The sequence below is a fragment of the Phaethon aethereus genome, assembly GCF_964289735.1.
Source record: "Phaethon aethereus genome assembly, chromosome: 5".
Lineage (NCBI taxonomy): Eukaryota > Metazoa > Chordata > Aves > Phaethontiformes > Phaethontidae > Phaethon > Phaethon aethereus.
Genome location: NC_138579.1, coordinates 2,472,416 through 2,498,411, shown reverse-complemented (window position 1 = coordinate 2,498,411; position 25,996 = coordinate 2,472,416). Strand labels below are relative to the sequence as shown.

At 47.0% G+C, this 25,996-nt stretch overlaps 1 protein-coding gene across 1 annotated transcript in view; it reads left to right on the top strand.

The window, feature by feature from the left end:
- The window catches only part of MDGA2 (MAM domain containing glycosylphosphatidylinositol anchor 2), a 390,338-nt gene that overhangs the window by 119,036 nt on the left and 245,306 nt on the right, over positions 1-25,996 (top strand). The window contains exon 2 of the mRNA XM_082000249.1: positions 19,205-19,344. Within this exon, the coding sequence (XP_081856375.1) occupies positions 19,205-19,344 (140 nt within the window). The remainder of the gene's footprint in view (positions 1-19,204; positions 19,345-25,996) is intronic.

Sequence of the window (25,996 nt, the reverse complement as noted above, 5' to 3'; positions counted from 1 at the left end):
TAAGGAGAGAAATGTGATTGGAAATACCCGGACTGTCACCAGAATCTGTTTCACATGGAAATACCAATTGGTACTTGACTCTGCAAATTATTTTATGGTGATAATATCTGTGATGTGATAATATAAAGCGATGTCTTCTGTATTTTGATGGAAAGACCAGTGACCAGGACTGAGATCTGAAAAGGTCCTCTGAATCTTATTTCCCCTGTGGCTATTGCAATGTTGGAATCCTCAGTGGGGACTGTATCTCTGTGCCTCAATGTCTACACAAAAATCCGGGCAGGCAGATGCTACTTATTCATTATTCATCTGTTAGAAGTGTTTTAAGTTCCAACTAAAAAATGAAAAACATCTTGATGGAATTCCTGAAGGGGAAAAAAAAAATTTAGTAATCTGACAAAGTGTAAGGTTAATCACCACATTTTGGATTTAAAAGTCAATTTAAAACGTCTCTTTTAATGAAGAAGGAAAATTTTAAAAAGTTGTTTTGTGTTTTTTACTCCTCTGCCGTTCCTTTTTTTTTTTTTGTGCTTTTGAATGGATTTTTGAGGAGGGGTCAGGGGAGTTTGTGGTCTTACCTGACCAAGCCCCAGTGACTGGAAGGAAGCCGTGGGGAAGAGCTGAGCTGCTGGGGGGTCCACAGGCAGCCAGACAAGATTACGGGAGAATCCCCCTTCTTGTCTTCATCCTCTGCCTTAGCTCCTTGTTAGGAACTGAGCACACGGAGTGGCTTCTGGCTGTGATTTCTTGGGTGGTGAATCCTGTGCCTGGCTTAGCCTGTCCTCAGAAACCCTTGGGTGACCCAGGTCCTGCACCTCTCTGTTTTCGTGTGTTCCGCATCTAAACTTGTTGTCAGAGCAAGTGCAAAGATTTGAAAACGGAATAAAGGGGACTGCACACTGCCTGGCTGAACGTGCCTAGCAGACTTTTTTTTTCCCTTAAGAAACCCTCACCTGGAAGGTGTGGATAGATTACTCTGCTCCACTCTTTACAGGATCTGTCACTCCGCGTGGGCTGCAGCTATCGGACAGCCAGTACTATGAGTAGACATCCTCATGATAAGAACTAAAAAATGTTGTCTTTTTTCATCTGAATTGAAATGATAATAGGGAGCAGACTGCTCGCAGGATTTGCAAATTAATTCTGCAGTGACGGCTGATGTTGGCTTCCCTCTGTTCATAAATAATACGGTTTTGCCTTGTGCTGCTTAGCAGAGCTAAGCTAAAAGAGGAGCTTTTAAACTTTTTGGCTTTGTTCTTTAAGTGTGGGAATGGGCAAAGCCAAATGTCAAGAGTTTACAACGGGGAAGTGTTTGACTTTGTTATTTAATACGAACACCATGACAAAAAGAGTTAGAAAAAATAACTCTTTCTATTAATTTTTGTTAATTTTTTTTTTCCCCACATGCCTTTTGCAAAGAGTCTAAATCATTCTTGGGCCAAGGTCTTCAGTGACACTGACTCCTGCGTCAGCAGCAGGTCAGTAGCTTTTGTGCGCAGAGTACAAGGCGACCTGGAGTCGCAGTCAGAGCCGTGCGACAGGGGTTAGGTCTGACTGGCGCACGCTCTGGTCATTTCGCCTTTGCGCTGCTGAGGTCCCTATATGGTTTCATAGTAGAATATAAGGTTGAAGAATCTGAGAGACAGATTGTGTTTAAGTGTGTTACATACAGGAAAGCCACATATCCAGTGTGCCAGCGGGTATTATTGACAATAGGGAAGCTACAAGGAATACTCTCATCTTTTCCCTTATCTCCCTGTTTTTACTCTTAAAGCCTGAGCCCCGATGCCATGCTTTATCATTGCACCGAGCGTGTGGTGACTAAAGCAGAGCTCTTCTGCTTGATAACATTTTGCTTGCATTCATCTGCAAACGCCCAAACAGCGTATCAATGGCTGGGGGCTCCCGTCTGCCCGTCCCAGCCCCCGGGAAGTCACTGCTGGTTGACTGTTGCAGGGCTCAGACGTGGCACCGCTCGAGTGCATGCTGCTGCGGAACGTGAGGGTTGCGTAGCGTACTGAGCAGCTCAGCACAGGTGATTCATTTTGGCTAGGAGAAATGAGATACAATTCCCACTCTAAATGCTTTAACAGGCTTACGCAAATTTTGCATGAAAGGAGCGACTCTGTAATGAAACTTAATGGCTAATTGCACTCTGTTAATAAAATTGGAGATGTCATCAGCTACTGAAAAGGGACTGGTAAATCATATAAACAGTAATACACAACCTAATGTTGCCTGAGTACTGAGGTGGGAGTTTAATAATTTTCATCATTAATTTTTATTGATTTGTTGATCATTTGTTGATGCCTATCCAAATAAATCACAGCAACGCTGATAGCTAACTTAACTCTGAAGACAAGTTACATATTCAATAGCACGTCAATACAGAGCTATTAGTTGGGCTTCCCAAGGAAATGAGATCTATGGGAGGTGATTTCTGTCTCTGCTGGTATGTTCTGTCAGTCCAAGTCCCAGTTAATGTCAAAAGAGTTGGGTCACCTTGAAGCACACTTGATGCGGGAGCCTCAAAGACCGCGTAGCTGCTAGGTCTTGTGGAAATAGGTGGTTGAACACAAAGGACTGTCCTAACAGTACTTCTTCCAGGAGAAAAACTGCAATGTGAGCTTACCTCCTAATAGAAATCAGCAAATCGCAAAGGTGAGAGGGCAGGGATTAACTGACAAGAGAGATGTTAGAAATTCCCCTGTGTCAGGAGAGCTTCAGTGTGAGCTTGGCTGGTACAGAGCCTCTCCTTTGCAGGTGAGCCACTGGTAACTGGGCAAATTTAAACATCTCCTCCTTAAATCCTGGTAGCTCCTCCAAGCAGGCTGGGTGGTGGATCTGTGCTGCTGTCAGTCGTGTGTGGGCAGTTGGCACAGAAAATCAGGAGAGCGTCAAAGAGCATTTGAGGACCTCCGTCCCCTCCATTTTAATTGCTCCTCTGCAGCTCTCTTCTGTACCAGCACAGCCTGTGATTTACTAAAAGGAAGGAAAACAGGCACTCTCTTGCTTCTGCTTATCTGGCCTCATGGCATGCTTTGGCCAAAATTTGGAAATGCATTGATTTATGCTATGAGCAGGCAGAATTTTCCCTGGGTTGCCTGGAAAGGCTCCCAAGCAGTCACAGTTCTGTGCTCCAGATTTCCTTCACAGGAGGAAAAGGCTTAGGGCTGGTAGAGCCCCCGCTTCTGTTCCCCATGCCAGTGCCTGAAGGAAACTGGTGTGTTTAAGGCAAATGAGCTTGTCCATTGCAAAGTGATTGAAACGGGTGTTAAAGACTTTTAAAATGCCAGATGTGGTTGTCACTGTGTGGTTGAACTGATTAAGTATGTTTGCAACTGAAGTGGTTGGGCAGTGGATTGACGTGCTTTGCGGCTGCTGGCAGTTGCTACACTATCCTTCGACCAAGTGGAGGAATCTGACCAGTTTACTTGGTCTCCCCAGACCAGTGCTGACTCTCCGTAGAGCCGCTGTAGGCTAGATGTGCTTTTCCTCCAGCTCAAGCCTTGCTGGGGGTCTTGTTTTGAGCTTGTTTCCCGAGGAAGGTCAGAAGATGAAAGCTGTACGAGCTCTTCCTGAAGAAATCACGCCAGTGGCCAGTACAAGGCATGCATGAAAAAACACAAGACGATGCACATCTACAATTCCTTCTTCAGCTCTGCTCTGTGGAGATCTTTCAGTTGATGAGGACTGTAGCATATGGCTCACCTGCTGAATTCCTCATCTCCTCATGCATGTTCTCACACTTTTTCCCACCTGCTCCCTTTCTGCATCCTCCATAAGCATCTTAATCCTGGTCCTGCTATCAGTTTTGTTGTTGTGTTGTGGGTTTTTTGGTTTTTTTTTTTTCCCCTGGGGAAACTCAGTCCCAGTATTCCCTGTCTCCCAGAAAGCTGGAAGAATAGGTTGGTCAAGAAAGAGATTATGCTTTTGTTCTCTCCGGGTAAAATCAGCGCTGGTGCTTATAGTCTCTTGAGATCAGCCTGTTCCTGGAGAGACCCAGCTCCTGCAGCATGAATCAGTTGAGAGCAAAGCATACAAGTGGTCTCTAAAGTGGTTCTATGTATGCAGCTCCCCCAGAAATTATGATGATTATAAAAAATGCATGGTTTTTCTTAGTATAATCTTATATTAGCAAGAAAACAAATCAGATAGAGATGGGCACTTTCTGTCTGGTGACAAGTTCTCAACAAGAAACACAGTTTTAAAAGATTTGCTAATAGAAAATGCTATTTGTGATATTCCCTCCCAGGCCCTTTTTCAGAGCTGGTGGGTTTGACGGGGATTGGCAATAGTCAGGTTGTGCTGTGAGCTGGGGGTTGGGACCCCTCCTGCAACCCCCTTGGGCGCTGGGGAGCAACTTGGTGACCACCAGTGCTGGTGGGTTGTGTGTGATGCTGCTGCTTTCCTTGGGCAAAGCCTGGTCCCTCTCTCCTCATGGAGCATCAAGAGAGCTCCACCACTCCAGGAGTGGGAGGGCTGAGCTTAGTCACAAGATCCTGGCAATCTCTTGCACAAAACCCCAAAAATTTACTATTTTAATTCAGACAGTTGCTTCAAAAAAGTCAGTTCCCATAAATAGTTATTTCTGTATTTTTTTTTTCTCTCTGTATTTAGGGCTGAGCTGACAGAGGTCACAAGCTGTAAGAACATGCTTGGTTAATCCTGCTTAGCCTGTGCAGCCCTGGGCAGGCGGGTGTGCAGCTGTAGCCTGTGGAAGGTGAGCAGAGGAGCTGCTGGGCACTGTGGCGGCTCGGGGTCTGCAGGCTCCCTCCCACCCCAGCACGCCGGGGCCGGGGGTGCACGCTGCCCGAGCCTGGGAAACTGTTAAAATCCTGGAGTACAGGAACTAATGGAAAAATGAGTCATTTTCTCGGTGCCTCTGCTGAGTTGTTTGTTTGTTTAACTGTGTTACACTCTTCCTACTGAAGCTAAAAGGAATTATACCAGTTTTGATACTGCCTGGAATATATAAAATCTGGTGTAATAGGTTTCTAGCTTTATATAATAGAACATATTCTAGTCATTCAGCAGTTACTCCTACAACCAGCGTTTCAAAACAAAGATGTAAAAACTAGGTGTGAGACATTAAAGTACAGGAAACACAGTTTTAATTCAGGAAATAATTTTTCTTCCCGAAAAGAGGTTTGTTTTCTTGATAGTTGCTGTTTACTGGGACAGATTTGTGCTATCGCACAAGAAATGCAAATTGCTGTTTAAAAAGCTGTTTATTCTTGCATAACACTATAAAGCAGCATTTTTTTTTATTTGCATTCATGTAAAGTTATGTATTTTAAAATTCCTCTTTAATATTAAACTTTTTTTTCAGTCAGCAAACTAAAAAGAGATGCTTTCTGAGGCCTGTGTTGCATTTAAGTGAAACTTTCACTGCAGAGCCAAACAAGAACAGGCTTTTTTCCAGGACAACGTGATCCCTGTTTCTGGCAGTGGCGTGGGTTTTGTAGCACCTACAGCACTTCCTCCTGCTTCGGGACACCCTTGTAAACTGTAGTTTTATTGCTTTTGCCTAGTATGAGGAGAAGTTAAACCTGGCTTTCAGAAGAGGCGGGGGGGCTCTATGTGTGTTTGAAGTCTGACTATGGCAGTGCTCTCGGGCAAGGCTGACCTTCCTTTCTGCTTCTGTAAGCTGTGTGGGGCCAAGAGTCCTGCCCACCCCGCGTGCCTGCATGAGCAAGGGAAGGAGGAGCTCTGGGAATAGTCCTCAAGCTCCTTGGGGCAGCACTGGGCTCAGCACTGGAACAGGCTGCCCAGGGAAGTGGTTGAATCGCCATCCCTGGAGGTATTTAAAAGACGTATAAGCATGGCACTTAGGGACATGGTTTAGTGATGGACTTGGTTAGGTTAAAAGTTGAAGCCGATGATCTTAAGGATCTTTTGCAACCTAAATGATCCTAGGATTCCTTCTAGCCAACCCTTCGGTGTTGTCTTTTCTCCCACAGCTGGTGGTTCAGGCACCCAGCAGCTCCCATATAAGCACGGTCCAGTTTCTTTGACTTCAAGCAGTGCTCTGCAGCATTTGAGTATTTCCATCCTTATCTTAATGGGATGTCCGTGGCCCATCTGCAGGTGGTGCAGCATAGATACCGTCCTCCCAGTGAGGTGCCCATTTTGAAGAGGTGATTTTTAATGCATTTGTTTTTCATGTGTCTTTACCATTTTAGGTGGGGGAAAGTCAACATATTACTGTATACTCAGAACAGCCAAATAAGTAAGACATGTTTACTACTAGACTATAATACTGTTGAAACAGGTCTGGCAACATCATCTGTTTTGTGATGCCAGGAACAACAAAAGTGTTGCTTCAATTAAACCCGTCACTTGTAGATAATTTCTTTGCTTATTTTAGAAGATTCATGGAACCCACTGCCTGCAATCTGTAGGTTGCAAAGCGCTCAAAGAGTGGTTCAGGGAGGAAGATGTAGTGTAGGAAGGTTTCTCTTGACACTTCTCTCTACAATTCCCCCCAAATCAGTGTGATCTTGGAAAAATGCCATGTTTGTTGTGTGCAAAAGGATGTATCAACCTGTCATGTTGTGAACTAACCAAGAAATTAAGACAGTGTCATTCTCTGGCCATGCTGGAGTAAGAGGCTGGGAGATTTACAAGTACCAATTGCAAGAGCCACTATTTTAATACAGAAAGCGTGGCATATGCACTTTCTGTGACACAGGAAAATGTGACTACTGTGTGAAGCTTTAATTGCCAGTTTAAGGGTGTCAAGCAGAAGCCAGAATTACAAGGTAGTGTGTCTCAAGGACTTTCTTTTTACTTGTAGTGAGGATCCAGTTTAAAAACAAAACAAAGAAACTCCTCCTCAGAAATTGTGCCTGGAAGTCCTTTGCCGGAGGGATGTTTTCTCAGTGCTGATACTCCAGGCAATTCAGTTTTTATTTCCAAGGTCAAGAGAGAGACTGTTGCCGTGAGTATGTCCCATGTGCAGCGCTGATTGAAGTGGAGATACCCATGTTGTCTTCAGATTTCTTTTGGCAGAGTAACTTGGCATCCAAAATCTGTAAATCTTATCAGGGTGTGTGCACGCTAGCAGTCCTACAGTGTGGAGAAGAGCAGTCAATCTTCTTGAATTGAATTAGCTGACCTTTTGATGGGTGAAAGAAAGAACAAGAGTAAGTCAGGAGATAAATTCCTGCAAGAGCATAGAGGAAATTATTCTTAATTCTTTGCCTTTGCAGGGACACATGATCGTGACCCAGCAATGGCAGTTGCATTGGTAGCACTTTGCTCCTGCGGAAATGGCAGCAGAGCTGGTATTGCAGTGAGGTCTCTCTGATGGCTTAGTTGACGTAGAAAGGGAAGGAGTTAGTACAAGAAATGTGTATGCATCAGGAAAAGGGTTTTCATTGTGTGATGATATCTCTGATATTCCATGACAATCCACAAAAACTCTTAAAAAAAAAAAAAGGCATTGACATAATTAATTCCATGTAGAGAAGAGCGAGCCTGTCTAAAACCCATAGGTGGAGAAACATATGTGGTTAGGATCATACAGAAGGAAGTCTTTCAAAGCTGGGCTCTCTCACCTGGGTGGTCATGGTGGCTGTCTTGGCAGAGAAGAGACTGAAATGTCAACAGGGTGGTTTTGAGTCTTCCCTGGCTCATTTGGGTCTTTTCAGTTCATTTATAAAGAGAGCAGCTTTGCTCACCGGCTTTGCTTTGTAATGTTAAACGAAGAAGGATAAATGTTTAAGGACAAATAAACACGGAGAAAGAATAAGTAGTGAGTTATTGAATGGTTAGAGCTAACTAGAAGCTAAGTTCTCGTGTTTTTAGGAACTATTTCCTTCTCTGAGTTTCATAGAAAACTGACATTAAAAGAGATTTTTGCAAAGGGTGCTCTATATTTGTGCTCCTGTAATTGACTGAAGGCTGAGCCAGCACCACTTAGAGTGGGAGCCATCTGCTTTGGGGCTGGTGCCAGGCATGGAGAGCTTCGGTGCTACAGTTCCTCCCAAATGTTGTTGTCTTTGACTGTAGTTATTTGCTGGTGAAAAGTTCCAGTTACAGAGAGATTTGGTTGAGACCTTGTTGGAAAAAAATGGTGAGAGAATTAAACTCTGAACAGTATCAGGACTCGGGTTCTGTAATTATTTCCTTTAATCTGAGCAATGATACGATCTTCAGGATTTGTGGAACTTGCAGAATTACTTAAAATGTAATTAAAACTTTATATACATGTATGCCCATAGTGATTCTGCTGGAAAATGTATTAATTTGTCATGAATAAAACGCTTCTCCTCCAGGAAAATATTTGTCCGAATCCTGCAGCAGGATCCATGCAGGACAAATCCCTGTGTATGGGCAGAACTCCCTGAAGAAATGGGTGTTCTCTGGACTGGTCTCTGCTTGGTCACTAAATGGTCACGTGCACGTGGCTGTGATGTCCTTCTGCGTTAGCCACATGGCCATGAATGTCCTTCTGTGTTAGCCACGTGGCCCTAATGACAGGGACAGTATGAGCAGATGTAGGTTCAAGAGCAGAAGGATTTGCTCCTGCTTTGCTCGTCAGCTCTCCCTCCTACTCTGCAGCACCAGGAATTCACAGCATCCTTGTCTGGCTTCTTTAGGTCCTTGGGCCTTCTGCTGTTTGCAGCTGACTTACCTCCCGCCCTCTGTATCGGGGCGCCAGGGATGGAGGAGAAATGGGTGCACGGGGGGTGGTTGCCTTCCCTGACTGCAGCCCCGGGCTCTCCCCACCGTCCGTCGTGGGGACCGGAGTGGGGCACGTCTGCGTGCTCAGCCCCTCTGCCTCCCCGCGGCCGGACACCAGCCCTGGTTGCACATGGGCTTCGCTTGCTTGTTGTTTCTGCGGTTTTACACCGACGCTCTGCATCACGAGCCTCTCCGTGTAAAACCAATTGGCACGAGTGAAGCCTCCAGTGAAATTCATGCAGTTCTGCAGCGTAATAAGGAAGAAATAATGTTTTTGTTTTTTTTTTTTAGAAGGAGAAGATTTAAAGTAATTGCGGATGTGTTTGCAACTCTCAGAATTAAGTTTTCCCATACTCATATCGGCTCTTAATTCTACTAATTGTTAATGAAATGACTGGGAATCTCCGTGGCATTGCCATGATGAATGCACCGCTCTATGGCAATAATTCTTGTCAGTGCCAGTATTTAGAGTATTTTTCTGCAGGTAACATGGGATTTGGGACATCCTTTTCCAGTTGGAGGTTAGGCGATACCCAGTCCACTAATACATTTGTTATTGGACCAGCTTTTTTTATTTTATGGAAAGTATAGTATTCTTTGGGGGAAGTGGGAAATGTATGGGAAATGCCATACAACTAGTTTTTATTAAATAAATACAACTAGTTATTTATTAAATGCCATACAACTAGTTTTTATTAAATAAATATTCAGGGTATTGATTACATTCTTCATTTCAGGTCCCAGCTGAAACAAAGGCCAAGTACTGAACACAGGAAGCCTTCAGCTGGAGGCTGTGTGATGCTGACCTGCACAAGGGTCTGGCCTTACTAAGGGCCATTTGAAATCAGTTGTGACATTCCTGGTTCAACCCATACCGTGCAAAGAGCTACTGAGCAAGCCCAGGTGGACTTGTGGAAATTTTTAAAATTACTGCGTTTGGTTAAAACTCTTAAATATCTTCTCTTGAGTTATTTTTTTTAACTTTATTTTTTTAAATAGCATTATTGCTATATGTTACTTTCAGTAGTCTTAGTAAGTGACAGCAGAAAGTTTAAAAGGTTCCTATATATCAGTACTAAATATTTCCTACCTACTTCCACTTCATGCACACGGTAGCACCTACCGTGTACTCTTCCCTTCCGAGCTGCCCCTGAGCCGACCTTACCCACCAGCCTGGCAAGAGAAGGATGAAGTCAACTTTTTTTCCTCTTTGCTTGGACTGATTTTTGCCACGTTGCTTGATATTCACCCATCTCTCTGTGACGTAACCTGTGTTTCCGCAGCCCAGGAAGCCTCCTTGATGGATAGCGCTAACAGGAGAAAGCACCGAGGTAATTAAATCGCGCTGCCGCTTCCCAACGCTGCTGTCACAGGCTGACCTAATTTTGACACTACAAAGCTTATCGGCAGAGTATCTATTGAGTTAGGGGAACCATAATGCTGTTTCTAGGAACAGATAGATTTATCCCCCGCCTAGGCTTACAACTGATTTCACTGCTGTTTATTGTTCCTCCTACAATCTGTGGCATATGGTCCCTGGCTGTTGGTATCAGTTTCTGGAACGGAAGGTACGTTCTGGTTCAGAGAGGGATGGGGAAAAGGCCGTGATAACACTTCGGACATGAGCACGGGCTGCGATCCTTGGCTCTCTTAAGGACTTCTTTCTCATTTAAGATTTGGAATAACGACGTGGTCACTGTTGCATCTCGTTAGCAGGCACACTCTGCTCTCCTGCTAATTGCAGTGAGCTACTGGAGGTTGTCTGAAGCTGGCACGGACTCTGTATAGTGCTGGCGAAGCACACGAGCAAATTCTTGCAAAGGTTTTGTGCGAAGTTTTGTGGGTTGTTTTTCTTTGTTATTTGATGCATGCAAATCCAGGCATGTAGATCCAGGATGAATTAATACATAGCAAAAGCTGGAGGGGGCTGGGGACATGTGGAAAAGGAGGAGGAGAAAGCCTTCACCTTCCAGGTAGCTGTCATGGGAGGACTGAGGGGCCAAGGATGCTTTCTGTGGAGGTTCAACCCTTTTATCAAGAAATCCATTTACTCTTTGGTCTGTTTTTGATTTGACAATGGCATATAGTCACTTGTAAGCAAGTGCCTTATGCCCTACAAACTTTTGAGATTAACTTGGATGTCATGAATAAATACTGCTTTCAATTCTGTTTCAATTCTGAGGGTCTTCTGTTTTGAGCAGTTAGGAAACGCGGCAATCACAATCACGTAGACTAAAACCTTTTTTTCAGTAGGAGCCAAAATGATCATTTATTAATCAGATTACAGCAGCTGAGCTTTTTTTAGAAAAATACCAATTATTACAAATGTTGTGGTTAAAGTCAAGAGCGTTACTAGCACGTTAAGCAGGAAGGCGACCGGGAGCATCCCAGTTGTCCAAGGTCTCTTATTCGTGCCGCAGTTCCATAAACGCACTGTGTGTCATGAAGCGTCTCCTTTCTGACCGCTGCTACCAGAAGCCGCCGAGGCGAAGGGCTCCGGAGCAGGGGGTCATGCCGGAGGACCCTTCCTAAAGCGGCCAAACCGCGAAGGTGACAGCGCAGGGAGAGAGAGGGGGCCCCACCCCATGCCCTGGGCCGGCAGCGCGAGCTCCTGGTGCATGGCAGCAGGAGCAGCGGCGGCCAAAGCCCCTCACGTGCCAGAGCAGCCCCCGCAGCGCGGCGAACAGCGTGGCGAGCAGGGCGTGGCGCGTCAGAAGGGTGGGCGCGTGGTCAGGGCGCAGATGCCTGCCCCCCCCCCCAGCACTAGGGGCTCTCTCGAGGAGCGGCCATCGCCCGCCCAGCAGAGGCCCCACCATGGTCTCCGCCTGGCTGAGGGCCGTGGCCAAGAAGGAACGTGGCGACCCAGACCAAGCCCCCGCTCGTGCAGGTGGCTGCCCGGGTGTCCGGCTGCAGGCCCGGCCTGAGCCCGTCACTCGTGCTGGAGGCAGCGGAGGGAACGACCTGCTCAGCCTGGGGCAGAGCTGGCAGAGGCCGTGGGGAGGCTGAGGAGCACGGGAGGGAGATGGAGCGGTGGAGCCGCACCCTGGCATCCCTGAGGCAGGGGCAGCCGGTGGAGGCTCCCAAGCAGCAGGGGAATCCCCTGCCCTCCTGCTGCCGGGCAGAAGGAGAGGGCCTCAGAGCCGAGGGGGAATGGACACAGGTCCCTGCTTGGGGCAGCAGGCGAATCCCCTGCCAGCCTCCCTCACACAACAGGTATGGGGCTCTGGGACTTGAGGGCCAGCAACGTGAGGACTTTGATGAAGGTCCATCCAGGGGGTTGCCTAGGGTGAGTCCGCCTGCCCCACCCATCAAGACATCCTCTGTTAAGAAAAAAGGAGGGTAACTGTAGTAGGTGACTTCCTTCTGAGGGGACAGAGGGCCCATTATGCCAACCAGAGCCAACCCACAGGGAAGGCTGCTGCCTCCCTGGGCCCTGGTGAGAGATGGCACCAGGAAACTGCCCTGGTCTGGTTCGGCCCACTGATTACTACCCACTGTTGGTCATGCAGGTTGGCAGGGACAAGGTTACGCAAAGAAGTCTCAAAGCAATTAAAAGGGACTTCAGAGTGCTGGGGCGACTGGTTGATGGAGCAGGAGCACAGGTAGTGTTTTCACCAATCCCTTCAGTGGCAGGGAGGAGTGCTGAAAGGGACAGGAAAACATGCCTGGTTAACACATGGCTCAGAGGCTGGTGCCATCGGCACAATTTTGGGTTTTGTGACCATGGGGCAGTTTACATGGCACCGGGCCTGCTGGCATCAGATGGAGTGTGACTATTTCCAAGGGGGAAAAGGATTCTCACTTATGAGTTGGCAGGCCTCATTGAGAGGGCTTTAAACTAGATTCAAAGGGGAAGGGGATAAAACCAGGCTCACAAGAGATGAGCCTAGGGGTGTCATGCTGAAGTTGGGGGTGAAATCAATAGCCCAGCTCAAGTGCATCTGCACCAATGCACGCAGCATGGGCAGCAAACAGGAGGAGCTGGAAGCAATTGTGCAGCAGGACAGCTATGACTTAGTTGCCATCACAGAAACATGATGGGATGACTTTCATGACTGGAGTGCTGCAATGGATGGCTATAAGTTCTTCCGAAGGGATAGGCATGGAAGGAGAGGCGGTGGGGTGGCTCTGTATGTTAGGGAGTGTTTTGATTGTATAGAAAGCAACCATTGTGATGACCAAGTCAAGTGCTTATGGATAAGGATGAGGAGAAAGGCTGACAAGGCAGATACCCTGCTGGGAGTCTGTTATAGACAACCTAACCAGGATGAAGAGGCAGATGAAGCATTCTACAAGCGACTGGCAGAAGCCTTGCAATCGCTAGCCCTTGTTCTTGTAGGGGACTTCAGTTTACCAGATGTCTGCTGGAAGTATAACACAGCAGAGAGGAAACAGTGTAGGAGCTTCCTGGAGTGTGTGGAACAGAACTTCCTGACACAGCTGGTAAGTGAGCCTACTGGGGAGGTGCGCCACTTGACCTGCTCTTTATGAACAGAGAAGGACTGGTGGGAGATGTGGTGGTTGGAGGCCATTTTGGGCTTAGCGACCACGACATGATAGAATTCTCAGTTCTTGGTGAAGTAAGGAGGTGGGTCAGCAAAGCCACTACCATGGACTTCCAGAGGGTAGACTTTGGCCTGTTCAGGTCGAGAGAGTCTCTTGGGAGACAGTCCTGAATGGCAAAAAGGTCCAGGAAGGCTGGACAGTCTTCAAGAAGGAAATCTTAAAGGCGCGGGAGCAGGTGGTCCCCGTGTGCCGCAAGAAGAGCTGGCGGGGAAGGCGACCGGCCTGGCTGAACAGGGAGATTTTGCTGGGACTCAGGGAAAAGAGGAGAGTTTATCACATTTGTAAGAAGGGGCAGGCAACTCACGAAGAGTACAAGGATCTTGTTAGGTCAAGCAGGGACAAAATTAGAAAGGCAGAAGCCCAGCTAGAACTCAATCTGGCCACGGACATAAAGGATAACAAAAAATGTTTTTACAAATCTATTCATAGCAAAAAGAGAGGTAAGGAGAATCTCCATCCCTTACTGGATATGGCGGGGAACATTGTCACCAAGGATGAGGACAAGGCCGAGGTACTTAATGCCTTCTTTACCTCAGTCTTTAATAGCCAGTCCAGGTATCCACAGGGTATTCAGCTCCCTGAGCTGGAAGACAGGGATGGAGAGCACAATAACCTGCCCATAATCCAGGCGGAAGCAGTCAAGGACATGCTAAACCACCTGGACACCCACAAGTCCATGGGGCCTGATGGGATCCACCCAAGAGTACTGAGGGAGCTGGCGGAGGAGCTTGCCAAGCCACTCTCCATCATTTATCAGCAGTCCTGGTTAACAGGGGAGGTCCCAGATGACTGGAGGCTTGCCAGTGTGACACCCATCTACAAGAAAGGCTGGAAGGAGGATCCCAGGAGCTATAGGTCTGTCAGCCTGACCTCCGTACTGGGGAAGATCATGGAGCAGTTCATCTTGAGGGTGCTCACAGGGCATCTGCAGGACAACCAAGGGATCAGGCCCAGCCAGCATGGGTTCATGAAAGGCAGGTCCTGCTTGACCAACCTGATCTCCTTCTATGACCAGGTGACCAGCCTAGTGGATGGGGGAAAGGCTGTGGATGTTGTCTACCTGGACTTTAGTAAAGCCTTTGACAGCGTCTCCCACAGCATCTCCTGGAGAAACTGGCGGCTCGTGGCTTAGGTTTACTCTTCGCTGGGTGAGGAACTGGCTGGATGGCCGAGCCCAGAGAGTTGTGGTGAACGGCATTAAATCCAACTGGCGGCTGGTCACAAGCGGTGTTCCCCAGGGCTCGGTTTTGGGACCAGTCTTGTTCAATATCTTTATCGATGATCTGGATGAGGGGATCGAGTGCTCCCTCAGTAAGTTTGCAGATGACACCAAGTTGTGTGGGAGTGTTGATCTGCTGGAGGGCAGGAGGGCTCTGCAGAGGGATCTGGACAGGCTGGATCCAAGGGCCATGGTCAACTGTGTGAGGTTTAACAAGGCCAAGTGCCAGGTCCTGCACTTGAGTCACAACAACCCCATGCAAAGCTACAGGCTTGGGGAGGAGCGGCTGGAGAGCTGCCTGGCGGAAAAGGACCTGGGGGTGCTGGTTGACAGCTGGCTGAACATGAGCCAGCAGTGTGCCCAGGTGGCCAAGAAGACCAACAGCATCCTGGCCTGCATCAGCACTAGTGTGGCCAGCAGGAGTAGGGAAGTGAGTGTACCCTTGTACTGGGCACTGGTGAGGCCACAAGTCGAATCCTGTGTTCAGTTTTGCGCCCCTCACTACAAGAAGGATGTTGAGGTGCTGGAGCGTGTCCAGAGAAGGGCAACGAAGCTGGTGAGGGGTCTGGAGCACAAGTCTGATGAGGAGTGACTGAGGGAACTGGGGTTGTTCAGTCTGGAGAAGAGGAGGCTGAGGGGAGCCCTCATCTCCCTCTAGAACTACCTGAAAGGGGGTTGTGGTGAGGTGGGTGTTGGTCTCTTCTGCCAAGCAACTATCAACAGAATGAGAGGAAATGGCCTCAAGTTGTGCCAGGGGAGGTTTAGACTACATATGAGCAAAAATTTCTTTCCTGAGAGAGTGATGAGGCATTGGAACAGGCTGCCCAGGGGGATGGTGGAGTCACCATTGCTGGAAGTATTCAAAAAACGTGTAGACATGGTGCTTCAGGGCAGGGTTTAGGTGGGCATGGTGGTGTTGGGTTGACAGTTGGACTTGATGATATTAAAGGTCTTTTCCAACCTTAATGATTCTGCATGATACTATACTAACTCTTACTTGCTCATTTGCTTTCTCTGGGTGACCAGGTTTGGAAAAAAACTCTTCTACTTATTCCTGCACTGCTTTAGAAAGGAAATTTTATTCTGCTTGTTCTTCAAAGGTAGCTAGCATTCATCACAGCATCTGGTTTGTCCTTTGTCTTTTTTTATTAAGTGTGTCTAGATACCAGCACACATATTCAAGTTTGGACATTTCTAATTTTGCCTTCACAGAAATTTTTATGACTTCCGTGCTCGCCCCCCCCCCCCCCCCCCCGGTCTATACTGTCTGGGGAACTTGTTGCAAGTTGGAACCAAATTGCTTGTGTAGGTGTGTATGTGTGTGCAAGAGACAGAGAAGGGAAATAAATTGAAATTGCTGGAAAAGATCCGCCAATAAAGGGGACCTATGTAATGTCAATATATAATGAGATATGGTGAAAGGTCAGGCTGGCACCATTTTTCATCTGAAAGAAGAAATCTCATGGAGCCACACAACTACTTTGCAGCAGAAGCTAGACTGGGTTGTTCTTGGGTTTGTTACGGCTTTTCCTTCTGACCTTACACTTAGCTTTCCTTGCGTTGTGTGTGTCCATTCCCGGGAACAGCACCGTGATGGATTCTTTCATGCAATATTTACTGTGTATAATTACAAGACAGATTCTTCTAAAATACACAAACAAAATAAATGCCAAGTATATATTACTTTAATGTCTTGTCTGGTATTAAATCCTTGGAGGCATATTTCAGAAGTAGCTGTAATGAATATTCCTGCAGTAAAGAGGGAGGTGACATTTCATAATTATGCAATGTCTTCTGAACCGTAAGACTTTATTCTTACTTCTTTAAGTTTTATTTTTTGTTTTCCATTATTTGTTTGATCTCCTCTTAAAGCAGTGCATTCTTTTGCCATAATAAGACACAGGGGTGTATTTTTTCTTTTCTGTATTGCCTTCCCAAACCTAATGGATATGGAACAGTGACATAGACACTAAAATGAAGGACACTTCAAATGTAATTTGAAGTTATATGAATATAATATGAATGAAAATGTAATATTAATGTAATATGGATTTAAAAGGCAGCTGGATGTTGGCATAATGCTGCTGACTCTTCTAATTTTATCAGAAGTCTCATAATCTGTGCTGAACCTTGTTTTACCTTTCTGCTCCGTGGCTCTGCTTTAACATTTCAGTATTTTACTTTTTGTATTGTGGGAGAGCATAAAAGCCCCAGTCGTGGCCCAGAGCCCTGTTGTATAGCAGCTGTGCATGGCAGAACAAGGAGGATGCTCCATCTCCCAGGACATTGAACTCTGGAGGCCTGTGGAGGGGAAGCAGCTCTCCTAGCACAGGGAAAGCTGCAGTAGAGTAAGCATTAGTGCTGCTGTTCTACTTAGAAAAAATTATAATAATTAAGATTTAACAGATTGTTTTAAGGTTAGAGTGTGACACACAGGACTGACTCCTAAACAAGGACATCTCTTTCTTTGCAGGAGCGACAGTGAGCTCCATGGGAAGTGCAGCCTGGATCTATGGTACAAAGGGATGGATGGGTTCGAATTGTGTCTTCCAAGCAGTAAATAACATCTTTAGCCTTGCAAAGCACAGCTGTGTAATGGTACGGGGAGGGTGCTGGGGCTGCAGAACAGTTCTCCTGAGCAGTAGGAAGGCAAAGCTGAGGCAGCTCCTGCATAGGCAGGCAGGTGGATATACTTGTCTGACTGAATGTGACCATAGGCTGAGCATTGCCTGTTCAGTTGTTGTGTTGTACTTGGAAATAATTGATGCTACAAGGGAACAATTCTTTCTGGCCTCACAAAACTGCCAAGAGCAGGGATGCATTGGTCTTTAAACTGTATTCATCTTTGCTAAATAGGGGCTGCCTGCAGGAGAGTGGAGGTGGTGAGCTGATGGTTCTTTGAAACTCGGTGCGTGGTGGCTCGAGGAGAACTTGCTGGAGGCTTTGCTGGAGCTCGCAGCCGTGTTGCAGCTGGAGGGGGGCTTTTTGCTCTTGAGCCCACTTGGTTAGTATTCAGTGGCCACCCAACTGTTGTCTCTGCTGATGTGGTGGTCTTCCAGACCTGTGTCACCTGGTACTGTTAGACTTGTGAGCACACCAGGAATGCAGGAAACATCCATTCCCTGCATGAGCTCTTCTGCCTGCGCTGGTGCTCTGCAGAGAGGCTCCGCTGAGGACAGATTTCTTAAGCACTTGCTGAGGTTAACCTAGGCCGAGCACATTGAAAAATGATCTAAATAGAGTAGACTGAGATGAACAGGGGCAATGCAAGGTAGCTGGGAATCAGGCTTAGTCATTACAGCCTGAAATAATTATTCTCTTCCTGTTCATTTAGTTGACCTGACACTGTCCTGTTCAGGGTCCTTTGCTCGAGTCTCATTTTCTTCAGCCTCTGGAGAGCAAGGGTCAGAAATTTGAATTATTAGCAGTCTTGTACCACTTCTAGGCATTGTGCAGCAGCTGATATCACAGCGGGCTGTGTCAGCTGGGAGCTGTGTGCAGGCTGGGCCAGTGATGGTGATGGGCAGGTCTGCAGGGGTATCGGAGCGGTGCACCCTGGGAATCCCATGTGCGCCCGACGCGAGCGTCAGCACAGCGATTGCAAGTTGATCAAAGAACCAGTAGGCAAAGAGGGAGGCGATGTGCAGCACGGAGCCGTGAAAACAGAGCTGCAGTCCTGGGGAGGGGGGTACAGCTGTTGCAAGGGACTCGGGGAGGACGCACAGATGTTATCCCAGCAGCACAGGGCTCTTGTCTGTAGGAAATGGAGCTGGGAGCTCGACGCCTTCGAGTCCTGTTGGGCTCAGCTCTAATTGTTCTACTTGCAATTTAAGACTTCAGTTAGGACTTTAAGGTGTATCTGCTTTCGCTGTACGGGAGCAGCACACTGATGAGCAGGGAGGGTGAAATACGGGGTCTTTAAAGCTCACTAGAATTACATTTTATCTCTTCTACTGTTTAGTTTATGTTACTTTATTTGGTGGTAGGACTGTAACTCAGCTTTCTTATTGTGTTGATCCCTTCTCTGAAACTTTTAATAGTTGTGAATTTCATGATTTGGAAATAAAGAAAACTGTAGAGCCAGGAACATGCTTTGGAGACTTGCTGAAACAGAGCTGTAATTTGTATGTGCGGTATTAGCAACCACATCGCAGTTTTCCTACATGTACACCTTGTAAAACAGCATAGCTTCCTGCAGTTCAGGTTGCATATACAAGCAAATTAAAGTAAGGGTTCTGCTTGAATTTAATCTCTGGTCCAAATCCTGATCCCTGTGACAACAACAGGATGTTGGTATCGACTTTGGAAGGAAGCACCATCAGTCCCGCTGTTTCTCTTGCTTAAATTTAATGGTTTAATTAAGGCTTCTCATTTGTATAATGAGTGTGATAATATGGTTAGAAAGATATGTAATAAAAAAGAACAATAATGTGGAGTTCATTTGGAAATTGAAACAAAAATAACTGGAATGCAAATGAGTTTGTGGAGGTGTCGTTCTGGGGATTGCTAGGTATTAATAAATACCGTAGCAATCTCTTCTGACACCAAATATGCGTGTGCTGAGTAAGCAAGAGAGCATTCTCCGTGGTGAAAATGCTCGGCTCCAGCCTCGGTCCTGCCAGCTGGGGGTACGCAGGGGTCCCAGGCTGCTGCAGCGGGAACGGGTCTGAGCGCACCCCAGGGTGCAGGCGATGATGCTCACCTGGTTTCTCTCTCTGGCTCTTGCAGCCCCCCCCACCGTGCGGATTGTGCACTCGGGCCTGGCGTGCAACATCGAGGAGGAGCGCTACTCAGAGAGGGTCTACACCATCCGTGAGGGCGAGACGCTGGAGCTGACCTGCCTGGTCACCGGCCATCCTCGGCCACAGGTGAGCCCCCGCCGTGGCCCGTGGCAGCCTGCCGCTGGGCACCGCACCTTTCCTCTGCCCTGTCTGTCCCTGAGCCTCTGCAGGTTGGTTTCATCTTCTGCTAAGGACTAGACTGGCGCAGGGTGGTAGAGATCAGTGCAGCTGGCTCCGAGGTGGGGTATTTGTCCAGGCTGTTGGTTCGATGCTGGGGTGTTGCAGAAGAAACATCAACAGCAGAAAAGTTTATGACTTTTTTTTGAATGCCTGGCTAGGAACATGGTACTAAAACCAGCAAGTCTGTGTTCTGCTGTAACATGGGGTCCTGTTGTGAGAGTTTGAGATCATGGAGGTTAGTAGAAGGAAAGGAAGAACAAATAGGAGGACAGGGATGGCTGAACGCAGCCAGTATGCACCAGAGTGAACAGCTGGAGTGGGGGCACATGAAAACTTGGGGGGAATCTTGCTGTGCTCTTGGGCCTTGGGTATCGTTGGAACCACAGCATTGCAGCCCTGCAGGAAACAAAATTTAGAAAGAAAGAAATTACCCTTTTCTCAGGCCTAGCTCTATTTTATAGAATCACATTTACAGCTGCCCTGCTCTGTCCCCCGCTCACCCGCTAACAGGTTATTTTAGATCAGGACCTTTCAAGACCCGTGCAAGTGTAATGCTTTATTACCCCCCTGCTCTGCTTTTCCGTTTCCATCTTTTCCTTTGCTCTTCGAACAAAACCTGCGCTCTGTTCCCGTAAAGTGGCCATTGCCAAAGCGTCCCCTCTTCTTGCTCTGTTGGTAAGCAAGCAGAGTACCAAGGGCTGAAGGTGCACGTATATGTATGAGGATTTGAACAGCAGAATACCTTGCAAGGATTTTCTTCACAGGGTGGTGAATTAAGCACCTTCCTCTTAAGCAATCACGTAGGACAGGCGGGAGCTGTGATGTGCAGTGAGCTGGGGAGAGGGGATTCACTGGAGACCTCAAGTCTGCAGATGAGTGATGTTCCTCCAGGAAGGCGAGATGTGCCGATTCTCTGCCGTTTACTTGGTAGCTGTTCCCAATTTAATGAGAAGATTTAAAAATAAAGAAGTTGAAGTTTAGCCTGTGCTGGTTCCAGGGAAGGCATAGTTCAGGCAGTGTCTTAAAAAACTCAACTCTAACTGCACACAGCTGCACTCTCTGAGCTGGAGTCACACATTAAAGCCATGTTATAAAACAAGCCATTCTTCTTTTAAATTAAATGATCTTTGTCTAGTCTTTGCCAGGTGAAGGAGAAGGAAAAAAGCCCTAAAATAATAATAATAAAAAAAAAATAGACTGGGCCAAGTGTCCAGACATTTTGATAACACCCCCAATGAGAACAGTGCTGTTTCAAAATTAGTGCTGCTGTTACGAAGTTTAATATTCAGTGCCTCACAAAGTAGGAAAAGTATTTATTGCACTGCTATTGTATTCTCTGTCGTTGCTGGTTGTCCTCTTCGCTCCAACGTTGCCCACACCGTGGGAGATTGAATGTTGTCAGGGGAGATGCTGGTGGCTCCTCGCTGGGAGGACTGAGTGAGAGACTCTGGGCTGATACAGACCTCGTTCACAAAAGCTGATAACCATGTTTTAATGTAGCACCAGTTGAAGCAGGAAGGGAGCACCTCCCACCTTGAGGACACCCTGCTGCTTTTTAGGGAATCCTCAGTGCCTGTTAGGAATGTTGGCTTCATTCCGCCTTCCCAAACTTTTCTTATCCAGGCTTGTTTAGCAACTTTTTAAGACCCAGAGCAGCTGGCTCCGGATGCAGTGTGTTTTGGCATGCTGTATGCTTGGGTGGAGGTGAGCACAGGCAGAAAAGAGCGGGATAAAGGTAGCCTAATACTTCTAGGGTGTTTCCTTGGTGAATGTTTCTCAAACCGTCTCTGCCATCTGCTCCGGCAAAGCTGACTGGCAGCCTGGGAGGTTTGGTGGAGCTGAAATCAAAGATCCTTCTCAAACCTGCCTGCCTGGAGGCTTGAGGCAGCTTCAAAGTGAGCGGGGCTGTTATCTGTCAGGCAACGCTTTGGACCAGCTATGAAAGGTGCCGTTTCAAGCGGTAACAAAGCTTATGATGCTGCTGAATTGGGGGGGGGGGGTGGAAAGCTGTTCAACCAAAATGTCTTATCAAGAAAGCTCTATTTTCTCATCTGGGATTCAGGATGGAAGATTGATTTCTCTTCATTTTACCTGTTTATAGATTTTCTTTGTCAGCCAGCACCTCGGTCTGTGCTCTCATGCTGGCTCTCGTGTTACAACTCTCTGCGACTCGCAATATTTTTGGGGATTAATTGCCTGAGAGCAGGGGGATAGTTTTGGTAGTCTCAGATGGGTGATTCTGCAGCGAAATACAGGAGGCTTGGCAGGACTGTGGTTGAACATTAGCCTTTTTATCACCTTCCTATTAAATTTCCATTCAATTTTAGTGCTCCAGAAAGTGTAAACAAAAAAAAAAAAAAAAGGCTAAGACACCATAGCTTTTTGCATTGCCGTGTTTAAGCTCCAGCATGCATTCTGTGGGAGCTGCAGCCCCTTGGACTCATCGCCCGTGAAATTTGGCTTCTCTTAAACAAGACTGCCATGGATCTCACCAACGCTTGTGTTGCTTTTGTCAATGGAGAAAAGCACCGATCAGGGTCAGGCGGGAGATCAGGGTGCATTAAAATTATCAAGCTGGTGCTGGCTGTTTCCAGCTGTTGGAGAACTACTGTTACCTGCCAGTAATTACTCTTGGGTATTTTAAATACAGATAGTGTAAGCCTTTTATTTCTTTTGCTTGTTGGATACATTCTGCTTTATGGGCCAGGTTCTGCAGTGTGTATCTGTTGTGACCAAGAGGCACAACAGAAGGGATGGCTGAAAGGGGGGGATATGGCATTTATTTTTAAGCCTTCCTTTTTTATATGTGCAGAATTTGTATATGAAACTTGACAATATATTGTTGTTGGATTCTCGTGATCAGACAGCCTTCAATATGATAGGTTTAAGCGGAAGTCTCTGGCAGGATTCTTCCTATTCTTGCAGATGGAAGTGGTGAAAATACGTTTTTATTTTTCTTTTTTCTGCAAGAGACTTCCATCCACATTTTGTGGTAATTGCCAGTATTTTCAATACTTCGATTTTTTACTGATTTTTGCACAGAAGGTTTGCAAATTGTATGGAAATTATTTTCAAAATTATATCTTATCAGACCCTGGGAAGTCAGTTTATAAAACATGTAATTATGTACCTATTCTAAGAATGCTGTTCAACTTGCATGTGTTTTTCAAACTTTTTCAATTATTATTGGCGTACATAGAAACTCCTTTTGTTTTAAACACTGTAAGAAGTCAGCAGCTCTGTACTAGGCGTTTGTAAAATCCCCCATCGGTGTTCACTGTATTCCCCCCCCCAAGTGAGAAGTGGGCAGGAAACACACATTAAGTGAGGTCGAAAACGAAGCGGTGAAAGCGTGCTGTGAGTTAGCTGATGAGACCATCCGTCCTGCATCCTTCCTTCCGAGAAGTGGCCTTTGTGGATGCTGGCACGGCTTGGGCCCCCCCACATCAAAAGCTCTTCAGTCCCCAGAGCTGTCTGTGGGATTGTGTTTTCGGTTCTCGGAGCCTGTATTGTGTTCGCTTCTCCCACCGGAGAAAATCTCCTGTGAACTTTCCTCCTCTGGCTCCTCTCACAGTCTCAGCCAAATGGCAGGCAGGCATGTGCCAGACCTAGCGATGGGCTGGAGAAGATGCCAGCACTACAGGATGGGTCAGCTTAAGAAGCTGAGCCTACAGGATGACCAAGCTGAGCCCTCTGTCTGGCTATAGAGGACATCAGGTCTTCTCATCTGATGTTTTGAAGTCATTGCCTTCCGTTCGGCCTAAAAGGAGCCCAGTGACTCTGTGCTTGGAGAGGTGCCTATGAGTGAGCCTCAGGCCAGTGCTGTAAATTGCTGCAACTGGAGATGGTCCTCAGGGGCTCTCCAAAGGCTCCTCTGTGAGCTCTTCCAGCCCAAGCACCTTTCTCCTCAACCCCCACCATGCCATGGGAGATCCCCAAGGAGAGGAGACCTTGCTGATGCTCTGCTGCAGCCTCCTGTGCTGTGCAACTGCTGTTACCAGCACAGTGTCTATCTGCTTTTCCTTTCTACCACGATAAAAGTTCCCCTTGGGATATAAAGAGGGAGAAAAAACAGTCTCTCTCAGAAGGTTGCAGATGTGTCCTTCTCCTTTATTTTGCAAGGTGGCTCCTGAACATCCAAGTTCGTATCCAGGGCACCTTTACACATACGTATGCCTTTGTGTGCACATTATGCCAGCATGGGAGTGCTTGTAGCTCCGAACGCCCTCCCTGGGGAAGAGAGCAGGGCTGAGACCCCTGGAGCAAGTGTGCTTTTCTGTGTGAGAGTGCTCTCGGTTTGCCCTGGGGAAGCCCCTTCTGCTTGTGCAAAGTGCCTGTTGCAGTTCTGTGCTCTTTTACACTCCCTCCCTGTGGGCACAAGGGACTGTAGCAGGAGGTTTGTAGCAACGGGGAATCAGACCAAACTAGGTGGGACCCATATTTTTTCCTCCTTCCTTCACGGATTGGAAAAGGCAAAGAGAAGGTGCTGCTTATGGGGTTCCTCTCCTTAAGGGTACGCTCATGGCTTTAAAGAAACGAAGCTGGTGTGGGTGTGCACGTGTGGGGCCAGGCCACTCTGCTGCCTCTTCAGCCTTCCCATGACATCCTGCATGGTTTGAGGCTGCTTGTGGTGGATGCTTATTGCAGGGGGGTTGGACTAGATGACCTTAAAAGATCCCTTTCAACCCAAAGATTCTACAATTCTATGTTTGCTGCAAGTGGAAGTCTGGGAGGAGGAATTAATGTTTTCTTTTTTTTTTTCTCTTTCACGTCAGTCCTCCTGTGTGCTTTACCAAAGTGCATGTTAATGCCTTTTTGTCTTTCAGGCATTGCTTTTAACTTTTCAATCAATCGCTGTAGTTCTGTAGCAGGCTGATGGCTTGTATATGCCTCTCTCTGATCTGCTCCAAGTCATGTTGAACTGACACTGCTCTATAGGGGCCTCTCTTTGAAAATATGTCTTCAGATTTACTCTCACTGGCTTCCCATCATGTGCCACAAAATTCTCCCTACCATTAGCTACAGGGAGGTGGAGATAGGGAAATTTGTTTTCAGAGTCCTGGTTGCACTTTCAAACTGGAAACAGTTTTGAAACTTTTGTTTAAATTTTTTTGAGGTCTAATCCATGAGACCTTTGTGGAGAATAATGTAAGCCTACAGTCCTTATTGCAAGGGAGGAGAGAAGAGAATTACAAAAACTTGCACACTGTTGTTCCCCAAAACTTAGGCTCACTCCTAATTATGCAGAAAGCTCTGAGCACCCCAACACATCATTGCATGTCTACTTGTTATCTGTGCAGTAACAGCATTTGATGTATCACTGCTATTCATAATTCGCAGCATTCTTATACACAACACTCATCACTACATCTATTAAATGCACCATTAGATGCCCGAGAAACTAATTTTCATTGATTGAGTTTTTAAAATGCCACATCCGTGCTCAGGTGAGGCTAACGGTGGGTGGGCAAATGCAGCCCATTTTTTGAGAAATTACTGCTTTTAGGATTCAGCCCAGCGGTATGTTTGAATTTTTGAGCAAAATCCTGCACAGCCCTTTGCTGTTTGGGAAGTGAGGGCAATGTCACGAGTCCTCCTCTGTGTGTGGCTGGCTGAGCCCACAGTCCATGTTGATGGACTCGCTGGGGCTGGTTGGGTGTCCTGCAGGGCAAGGGGCTGCAGTGTCACCCGTCAGACCCGTCCATTTTCCAGATGTTAGCCCAGGAACCTTATGGTTGTGCTGTACCTGTCTGTCAACTTGACAGGAGACATGTACGTATGTACTAAGGCCGCTTACCCTGTAACATAAATAAGTGATTTGCTGGTTTATGTAGCTAATGGGTGACATTTTATTTACCCTAGTGAGGCTCCTCTGCATGGCCTAAGGAGGGGCGTAGCTTATTCTAACCTTTTTTGGCAGCTCTAGCCTGTGCTGGCAGGGGTCCGGCCGGTGGCAGCAACGACTGTGCTTGTCAATGATGAGCAGTGACATTTGGACCATGGGGGTTAGAGGAAGCAACATCTACTGAAAGAGCAGGGGCTGGCTGGGATTTTGTATTCCTGGTTGTCCACTAAAGGCTGATCAATAAAGATCTTGTTTGTCAGTATAATCTCACCTACATTGGGGTTTTTGGGGTTTTTTTGCTCTGGGTGTTTTTTTCCCCATGTCTTTCACCTCCGTGTGCTGCCACACCTTGGGTTACGTTACCCTGTCACGAGCGGTACGTTCTGAGATGCAAAATGTGCTGAGTGGAGGGAGGGCGATGCCCGAGTCCTCGTCCAGTTGCTGCAGGGTGGCAATGGGGGCAGCTGCAGGGGTACTCTCTGTCCCCACCAGCATGGCCCAATGCTCTCTGGCAAGTGATGGGGTCCTCACATTTGTCCCCCTGTCCCGGCCAAGCTCCAGGAGTGGGGGGAGGCAGCAGCTGCAGCTGACACAGGTAGTCCAGCCGTCTGAGAGTTGTGCTCTCTGCTCCCAGCGAGCTCTGGGATTTTGACTATTTTGGGGATGCCCTAATGAGCACTGAGGCTTTCTTCTGCAGAACCGTAGCAGATTCCT